General features: G+C 45.7%; 2 protein-coding genes across 9 annotated transcripts in view; both read right to left on the reverse strand.

Moving 5' to 3' along the window:
• The window catches only part of Lmln (leishmanolysin like peptidase), a 59,860-nt gene extending 57,332 nt beyond the window's left edge, over positions 1–2,528 (reverse strand). For 6 of the 7 annotated variants that reach the window (XR_015440999.1, XM_087186623.1, XM_087186624.1 and 3 more), the window contains exon 1: positions 1,838–2,528. Coding sequence is in view for 6 of the 7 variants with exons in the window: in XM_087186623.1 (XP_087042749.1) it covers positions 1,838–2,050 (213 nt within the window). In the remaining variant the exon portion in view is untranslated. The remainder of the gene's footprint in view (positions 1–1,837) is intronic. The other variant, XM_004834662.4, reaches the window with a different exon arrangement.
• Positions 2,529–5,722: 3,194 nt separating this feature from the next.
• Positions 5,723–9,477, reverse strand: Rpl35a (ribosomal protein L35a). Of its 2 annotated transcripts, none has more exons than XM_004834665.4 (5): positions 9,338–9,477; positions 8,565–8,608; positions 8,207–8,359; positions 6,878–7,022; positions 5,723–5,782 (listed from the first exon to the last, which is right to left on the reverse strand). In XM_004834665.4, the coding sequence occupies exons 2-5, from the start codon at positions 8,573–8,575 to the stop codon at positions 5,759–5,761; spliced, it is 333 nt and encodes a 110-aa protein (XP_004834722.1). In that variant the 5' UTR covers positions 8,576–8,608; positions 9,338–9,477; the 3' UTR covers positions 5,723–5,758. The 2 variants fall into 2 exon arrangements, with proteins under 2 accessions (XP_004834722.1, XP_012922960.1); XM_013067506.3 differs by having other exon boundaries at positions 9,103–9,364.
• Positions 9,478–9,577: the final 100 nt, after the last annotated feature.

A 9,577-nucleotide genomic window follows, 5' to 3' on the forward strand; every position in this document is an offset into this window, starting at 1 on the left:
TACCAAAAAAAAAAAAAAAAGCTAAAAGAATAATTCATATAATTAAGTGGTCTACTTTAGAAGTCCAGAAGTAGAAAAAATAAATTACTGCCAAATACTTTGGAGATTATCGTACTTACATAGGATTAAGAATCAAATATCATGAAAGTTTCTTGATGAAATCAGGCCTGTTCCGCATTATGTCATTCTTTATCTTTTCTACAGCATAATTTTTAGAAAGGCTGCATCTTTGATACGATGCTGTGTGTATTATACTGTATTTGTTTCACCTTTCCACCCTTAATTCAGGTGTGTTAAAATAAATGTAAATTTTAACTTAAAAAAAAAAAGAGTTGGCATCTGCCAACTCTGCCCCACATCTGCAGACCACTTCCCATGTCACTGTGCCCTTATAAAAACCCTGTCTCTCACCTTGCCTGTGAGATTCCTCTCTTGGAAACAGGCCTGCAGTCCCTCTTCACAGCGTACTCTGCAGCCTAGATAAAACTCTTGCCTTTTCTAGACAGTATTTTTTGTCATTTGGTAAATTCCTAATTTTTTGTTTGTTTTATTGAGAAAGTGTCTCACTATATAGGCCATGTTGGCCTTGAACTCACTATGTAGCCCAGGCTGGCCTTGAACTTGCAGAGATCTTCCTGCCTCAGCCACCAGAGTGCTGGGATCACAGCCTTCGCCACCACGCCAGGCTCTGTTGGTACATTGTTTTACCACTCTCATGACAGTCCCTCTGTATGTTGTCTGGCACAGCACTAAGGAGTACAAAAATTTTGCAGGTGTTTGAACTACTTTCTCCTATTTTAATCCAAATTCAAAGTAATGCAGGGCTTTCTGGGATTTTTTTTTTTCAAAATTCAGGCAAAATGCAGTGTCATGATAAAAGACAATACAAACACAAACTTCAAACAATATTTTGGCTTATATAGTTATGAATAATATGCATGTAGCATTTCTGGAAGTTCCCACAGAAATGAATGGGCTTAGACTCCTACACTGAAGTTAAAATTTCTACATGCATCTTACTTGCTAACGCAGTAGGACAAATTACAAAGCTGATCACAATAGGCAGCCCTGTTTTGGGTCTTGTCCTTCCTTTTATGGAAGAATGCTGATTATTGCGAACCCATCTCTGATCTAACTATCTCAAAAGGAATCAAAACGTAAGACGCACACCTTGTCCCAAGTAACCTTAAGGGCAGTAGCAAGACGTGCCTGAACAATAAGCCAGGGAGAGAGGACAGATAGGGCATCCTGCGAAGTGTAAGGAACACGGGCTGCCTAGGAGCTGACGCTTAGGGAAATGAAACTGAAATCGTTTGGGGAGAGACGCGTAGAGGGAAGGAGGCAGGAATTTCCTGGGCAGGGGGCAAGGGAGGTGATAAAATAACTTGAAAATAAACTGAATGTTGTCTCCAGAGAACCTAACTATCCCTACAGCGCCTTTGTCTGGCTCGCCTACCAATCAATGTGTACCCTAATCTTCAGATCAACGGTTCCCAAAGTGTGTGCCACCGACAAGCTCCATCACCATCTGGGAACGAGAATTACCAATTCCGCGGCCAGGTCAGACCTGAGTCCCAAGGTGGGGCGGAGGGCAGCGGGCTGCGTTTTCACAGGTGCTGCAGGCGACTCGCTGCACGCCTCAAGTTCGGAAAGCGCTGCTGTGGGCTGCCGCCTCCCCGCGGGACCGACGGTGCCACCAGGCAGGGGGCAGGGGGCCCACGGCGGGTCCCTCCCTCTAAGGGCTCGGTCTCCGCCCGAGGGCGCTTCCCCTCCGGACCCGCTCCGTCACTCCCGCCCCACTTCACCTTCCGGCCCGCGGCGCCCTCCTCCGCCTTACCTCGCTGACAGAGGGGACGTGGTGGCGGCAGAGAGACGAGCTGCCCACGGAGACGGAAGCGGACGCGGCGCCGGGCGGGAACCCGGGCGAGAATCCGCCCAGCAGGAGCAAGACGACCCAGACCCACAGCAGTCCACTGCGGCCAGGACGGGCACGGCCCGAACCTGAACCCGAGGGATCCGCTCCTCCGCCCCGCTCGCGCCCAGCCGCCATCTTCGGCCGAGCGTCGTTACCATGGAGCGCGTGACGCTCCGCGCCGCCCTGGCTCGCTGCTGGGCGGAGGGGCGGGGGGGTAGCGGCTGTGATTGGCTGCCGTCATCGCACGTGCAGCGCGGAGAACCAGGTCCCTCGCGCTCACTGCGCCAGGCGGGCCAATAAGCGCTGCCTGCGGTGCGCTGGGGTGGGTGGGCTGTGGGAACGGGCAGGTGGCCGGGATGGCAAGGGGCGGGAGTCTTCACCGAGGCGACTCGCCAGTTTATTCATTCAGCAAGTTGGCAACCACTCCGTGCCAGGTACTCAAGCGGACACGTAGACAGCTGCGAGAGCTTACGGTGTAGTCTTCCATGTGAAAAGCGAGTGAAATTAGGTTTTCGTGAGCCAATTTTAGTCCTATTTAATTCAAACTATTTCCTCTTAAGCAAATTATGCTCTTTACTGTTTTACGGAACCCCTATTTTAGCTTAGGCAAGGTTTACAACTGCACTAACCAGCAAGAGGAGTGGATCCTAACCACTAAGGAAAACGACCTTCAAATCTAGGCCATCAGGAGCTATGAAGAACTGCAAACTGGGACAGCTCTCCCTGGGGCCCAGGAACAAGGAAAGCCAGGAACCGAAGGGGATACGACAGTGGCTCCGTGATAAGAGCGCTCACCTGCCCTGCGTGCAGGCCCGGGAGAAGGGCAAAACACAACACTGACCCAAGACCTGTAAACAGTACTGCGAATTACTAGGAAATGAAATTGTTTACAAGCTATTGGTGGTGTACTGACATCAACAGTGCGATGGCGTCTTAAGCATATTGGGACTTTACCTCCTACAAATCCGACAGGCATTGAGATTCCTTCTCTATACACCTAACATGCGTTCTGATCTGCCTTCCCGGCCGTGTCCACACCCTAACTCCCTACAGCTGCTCGGAGTTCAACTTTGCAGCGCTGGGACCCTCAGCCAACACCCAGCCCAATTCACCTTTCCTAGCCCTACGAGACCATCTCCTGGGTCCCCAGCCCTGCAAAGCCAGCAAATCAGCAAGCAAAGCCAGGCCGTGTCCTAGAGGCCACTGCAATTATCTTCCGGTTACCACCAGTACTTATGGAATCTACTTCACAATCCATTAGATGTGCAAGGCCTGATTTCCCCCTTCCTTCACTTTCTGCGGAGTTGCCAGTAGGATCATTCTAAAATGGTAATTTTGGTCACTCCTGAGAATCAAACTTTGGTACCGGGGATCGAACTCAGGACTTCGCCCTTTCGAGGCAGACAGCAAAACCAGAGCTAAATTCCAGCCCAGGAATCAAGTTTTAAGAGATTACAATATTGCTTAAATTCTCCGTGAACAATCTCTAGTGAGAGCCTGTTTTCTAGACTTAATTCGCACCCAATCACCGAATAGGTTTGTCACACTACACAGCCCTCTTCCTCTGTATGTGCTTTGTAGTTTTATTTACATAAGGAAAATTGGTTGTGGTTCAAGACAAGGTCTTGCTGTGTAATCCGGGCGGGCTTCAAATTCTTGGCAATCCTCCTGCCTCCGCCGCCCAAGTGCTGGAGTACAGGCGTGTGCCACCACCAGCACAGGCAGTTATGTTTTAAATCTTTGCTTGTCTGTGTTAGTCACATCTGCTTAACTGGTACAATAAATACTGTAGGAAGTCTGGTTTTTGGAACACTAAATTTTGCTAGCATAGGTCCACGGTGGACACTTCTTGCCCCTGAACCTAGATTCTCCAACTTCAGTTTCCTTAGGGTTTAACAAATATCAACTGGTGGTGTACTTCATGCACAACTCAGATCCAAAGACAGCATAGTTGACCAATGGCACCAAGTTGCTACTCCTTCCAATTCATTCCTTTTGCCTTGAGGCCATATTAAAAATGAGCCTGGGCCGGGGATTTAGCTCAGTGGTTGCATTGCCTGCCTCAAAAGCCAAGGACCCAAGTTCGATCCCCGGTACCAAAAAAAAAAAACTTGCTGGGCTGGGGATTAAGCTCAGTGGTTTCAGTGCCTTGCAACCCCAAGGACCAGAGCTCAATCCCCGGTACCCAAAAAAAAAAAAAAAAAAAAAAAAAATGAGCCTGGTGGTATAGATCCAGGTTCATTTCCATGAACCAGGTAACTGCTTGGAAACTTTAGCTGGAGTATGACCACCAGACTTAACAAACCTTAGAACTGCTACATGGCTCTTCCTACCAATCCTCCAAGGTCTTTCCTCCATTCCTGGCATGCTTGTCTTTTTTTGACATTTGACAAGAAAATCCAAGTTTCAAAACTTAAAAGAAGCTGTTTGACAAATTCTATTTTCAGCAAACATTTTTAGTAAAATTTAAAGATGTTAAAAACTAGCTGCTGGGCCGGGGATTTAGCTCAGTGGTTCTGCTGCCTGCCTCACAAGCACAAGGACCCAAGTTTGATCCCCGGTACCAAAAAAACACTAGCTGCTACTGCATCTAAGTAATCTACAACTGTACTCCCAACTGATGATCTATTTCAAATTTTTTTTTCCCCTGTACCAGGAATCACTCAGGTCCTCTCACTTGCCAGGCAGATGCGGCACCACTGAGGTACATTCCTGGCCCTCAAAATTTTTTAAACATTATCGCTGAACTTTAAAACATTATGGGAGGGGCCGGGGATTTAGCTCAGTGGTTCCAATGCCTGCCTCACAAGCACAAGGTCCTGAGTTCCATCGCTGGTACCAAAAAACCAACCAACCAAACAAACAATCATTATGGGGGAGGGCTGGGGATTTAGGTCAGTGGTTTTGCCACCTGCTGCGCAAGCACAAGGACCTGAGTTCAATCCCCGGTACCAAAAAAAAAAAAAACAACATGGCACCACAGATTTAGCTCAGTGGTTCAGCCACCTGACTCGTAAATACAAGGTCGAGAGTTCAATCCCCAGTACAAAAAAAATTCTGGTGCCCTGCTTACCTTCGTGACATGCTAAAATCCTTCAATAGGCACCATATTCTATTAAAACATGAAACCAAGCCTGGTACCACAGCATGTGCATGTATCTCCAATTTGGGACACTGAGGCAGGATGAACCCGTGGCCAGGCTTGCCAACCTACTGAACCTGTCTCAAAGTAAAAAAAAACCAAGGAAAGCCACTTGACTGGTGCTATTTTTTCTGAGGTGGTATCAATGTGACATTTTCAGCCTACAGCTACTCTGTCCAGCGACAATGAATGGTTTGCTCAGTCACACACCTGAAGACCATACCCTTGCTATCGGAATGAGCTTACAAACACCAGCAATCCAATCCCCAATGGGATCATTCCAACTTCCATTTTCTCCTAAGCCTCCCCACTAGTCTGCACGAACAAGTACAGACCACTGCATTGTTTCAGTTTTCCTTTGTGCAGTGCAGTAGAACCAGGGCCTCCAGACTGCACAGATTACCACGACCCACACCCCCAGCTCCTGAGAGAACTTTATACTTCTTTCGGTTACTTGTACCACTTCCCCCAAAGCGTATTTAACCTCCTCAATATCCACTTGTGTTGGTACTCACAGAAAATCCCTATTATCCTCTATGTCCTTAACAGTCCTATAATGACCGCTGCACACTTCTCTCAATTCCTTGTACTCTGAAAATGCCGGACAACCTTTCCCATATGGCAACATAATTCAGGACAGTAAGTTTTTAAAGCCACTTAAAAAATACAAGAGCACAAATCCACTTTTATTTTTCATTAGTTTAAATCCTTGACGGGTACAGCATCTGGGGGGAAAAAAGAACACAAAAACATTAGGTGAATGTCATATAAATCTACTGATGTTACTGAACACCCTAACAGGGATAACTGTCATCTCATTACTCATCTGGGAAAGACATCAAATGATATGTCCTTAGGGCAAGAGAATCAAATTTTTATGACACTTGTCTTCTATATGAACATCTTTAATTAAGAGTTTGCATTTCTAAACAAGCACAGAAAATACATTTACTTTTGCTTCTTCTAATAACTGAATTAAAGGGCCGGGGATTTAGCTCAGTGGTTCCGCCACCTGCCCAGCAAGCATAAGGTCCCGAGTTCGATCCCCGGTACTGGGGTGGGGGGGCTGAAATAACTGAATTAAAAACCCTCATGACAAGCATCAACTCTTCACAGGGTTCAACAGTACCTCATGGATGCCAGGCATGGTGGCCTCAGGAGGCTGAGGCAGAACGACTGCCATTAGTTTGAGGCCAGCCTGGGCTATATAGTGAGTTCAAGGCCAGCCTGAACTACATAGCAAGACCATCTCAAAAAACAAACATACAAACAAAAACCCCCAACAAGAACAAACACAAATAACCAGTAACCCAGGTCCCAAAAATTACTATCTACTTAAAGACCCTAACTAAAGAAAAAGCTGGAATTATCTGAGAAAAATCTCAGCACCTGGCCACAAGACTTGCTCCAAAGTCCTGAGAGGTAGGAATGTGAACATCTGTTCTATGTACAAAAATTAGCTGACATCTACCCCACCATAAGACACCAGGGAAATGGTAAAATATTAAGAATTATGCCAGGGAAAGATGTATTGAATTTGTACTTCCCCCAATAAATAATTTTTTAAAAAATACTTTTTTCTCCAGACAGCTTTAGTGAAATCTAAAACACGCACAATTCATTTGAACACTTTGTCTTCACTTTCCTTTAACATGAAAAGAATCAGATGTTCTATAATACTCATTTACATAATGGTCACTGATTTTGCAGCACAATTTACTAGTTTCATTTCACAATCACAAAAGTCTTTGGGGGTCAGAGCCCAACTCTTCAGACTTGGTTTGACTCCAGAGGCTCGCTCTACTAATAACTGTCCTTACCACACGGATTCGGTGTCCAATGGCCTTAGCAGGAAGGTTGCTTCGGAACTTGGCACGAACCATGCCGCTGTTTCCATGGGCTCGAGTTACCTTTCCCCAGATCACTCTGGTTTTGTTTGGTTTGCCACCTGGAGTCACTGTGTTGCTGATTTTAAAGGTACACAGAAGAGGAATGAGAACTCAAGCTACTGATACAGTTTGATACAAATTCTTCAAGACCTCTAGACTAGTGGCTCAACTCTGGTTGGCCACTTAGAAGGACCCAAGAAACTTTAAGAAATGTCTGGAATATCATTAGATACAGTATCTATTACCAAGGTATGACCAGGAGAGACCTAACAGAGTGCTAAAGACCCCAAGAGGAAGTGCCTCCCAGGTTGTGACAAGGACACCAAGCGCCACCCTCGGTGCATAGGTTCTTGGAGGCTCCTTAATGTCTTTGGTTTTGCCTGAATGAGGTGAATCCTGGAGGCTAGGTACACATGGCCTCACTTATAATCTCAAAGCAACAGTCTGGCTGAAGAAAGGAGGGCAGGAATTAAAATATCTCCCCAGACTTGAGGAATTGGGGATTGATCCCTGGGCCTGTGCATGCTAGCCAACCAAGTGCGTGCCACAGAACTCCATCCTCAGAGAGTGTAACTGGTCTGGAATAGGCTACGGATCCAAATCAAGAACCAACATTCTGGGCTAGGGTTACAGGTCAGTGGTAGAGGCACGCATAGTATGTGCAAGGTCCTGGGTTCAAGCCTTGGAGCTGGGGTTCAAATGCTTTACATATCTAACACCTTAAAGCATATATTCAGGGCAGGGGATTTAGCTCAGTGGTTCCGGTGCCTGCCACGAAAGTGCAAGGTCCCAAGTTCAATCCCTGGTACCAAAAAAATAAATATATATATATATTTTTTTTTTTTAATTTTTTTTTTTTAATTGCTGGGCATGGTTGCACACCCTTAATCTCAGCACACAAGAGGATGGCTCCAAGTCTGAGGTGAGCCTGGGCTACGCAGTGAGACCCTATCTCAAAAAAACCCCAAAATTAATAAATATTATTGTCAAGGAATCAAAATGAATTAACATGTGAGAAATATTCTGTAAATCCTTGAGAACAACACAAGGAATTAACTCCTTCCTTGAAACAATTAACAGATATAATCTTTCTAAGTGCTGAAGATGTCTAAATAAAACTATCCACAAAAGCTTTCTTAACTTTCCGTGAAGTTAAAACCAAAAGTAGAAGCCATGGTACCAAGCACTTTAAGTCTTTCAACAAAAAAAAATGAGGCAGAGAAAATAAAAATTCCCAAGCATAACAAGCTGTAAACTTACTTTTTCGCTTTGTACACATACGCACATCTCTTGCCCAAATAGAATTCAGTTTCATCGCGGGCATAAACACCTTCAATTTTAAGAAGAGCTGTGTGTTCCCTTTGGTTCCGGAGACCTCGCTTATAGCCAGCAAAAATGGCCTTGCACCACAGTCTAAGACACACAAAATACGTGACATTAAACACAAGCTGTTAGAAAGATGTTGTTTATCTCCCAAAAAACCACCAATATAATGACTTGTAATGACCGTTGCCCAAAAGTCATCTACAGCAAACACCAAGTATTTTCCCACTAATTTCAAGCTCACTGAGGTTTACACTGAATTGAAAAACAAAGTAAGTATATTTAAAACGCTTACCTTCCAGACATGTTTGTCTTTTAGAAGTCCTGTTCCCAGCAGGCCTTAAATAAAAATGACTCAGTTTAGAACCAAACAATTTAAGTTTCTCCCCTTGTAACTTCCTGCTACTTATTAGCCGGTTAACCAAATCCCTTCCTGATTGGCATTTTGCGTTAGTTTGAAGAAACCTAATTATGCCATAGCATCTACATAGGGAACACAGCCTGGCAACTCATTCAAACCACAGAGGACTGAACTGATACCTAAGCAAACTCCAAAATGAGGACAAAACTAAGTGCCACAGCAACACAGTAAAGTACTACAGATTTCAGAAGAAAAATCCGGAGACAGCTCATGCCGCTATCAGTAGTCCAAATTAATTTTAAAATGAAGACTTATGAAGCAGACAGAGAAGCACAGAGGCTTTTGAAGCAGTGGGTGGGGAAAAGCTGGAGACTGTGGACAAAGATAGATTTGAAGTGGGAACAAATGGGGAAAACCTGCTTAAAGGAGGAGCCACTGCTCTCTGGCCAACTGTAGACAACTGAAGAGTTACCTATTTCAGTACTCCCAGGAACCGACTCCGATTACCCGGGCACTCGGTTCTCCCGGCATCAGGGACCCAGCACTATCTGCTTTGCATCTCCTCCATCCCGTCCTCCCTACTCTTGGAATCCACGGAAATCATTGGATGGCAGAGTCTCCGAGACGCCCCAGGCACTTGCCGTGGTATTTGGGCAAACCGACCCCGGTTATTTGGCCCCATGTCCGGTACCCGGCGCCCCCCTCACCTCCACAAACTCCAAGATGGCGGAAAGAGAAGGCCGAGGCCCTACCGCGTGGCCTTGTGGGAAAAACTCTTCCCGGCCCCGCCCCTGTTTTAGGCATCCTCCGCGAACGCCGTGAAAACACGCTACTGAAAGCGTCTTCGGGCTAAAATAAGCCACATTCAACAGCACTCCTAGAATTCTTTCCCAAAGTCCTTTCATCTGCAATATTTAGCTGCACTATGTAGTATTTGGGAATTGAGA

The sequence above is a fragment of the Heterocephalus glaber genome, unplaced genomic scaffold (assembly GCF_053883595.1).
Source record: "Heterocephalus glaber isolate CG9 unplaced genomic scaffold, H.glaber_assembly_v1.0 deba00001504, whole genome shotgun sequence".
NCBI lineage: Eukaryota > Metazoa > Chordata > Mammalia > Rodentia > Bathyergidae > Heterocephalus > Heterocephalus glaber.

Excerpts from the sequence above, each read along its gene's own strand:
- Rpl35a (XM_004834665.4), bottom strand. Across the intron at positions 7,023-8,206 it reads TATGTGTACAAAGCGAAAAA|CAACACAGTGACTCCAGGTG; the intron begins GTAAGTTTACAG and ends CTTTAAAATCAG. Across the intron at positions 5,783-6,877 it reads TTGGACACCGAATCCGTGTG|ATGCTGTACCCGTCAAGGAT; the intron begins GTAAGGACAGTT and ends TTTTCCCCCCAG.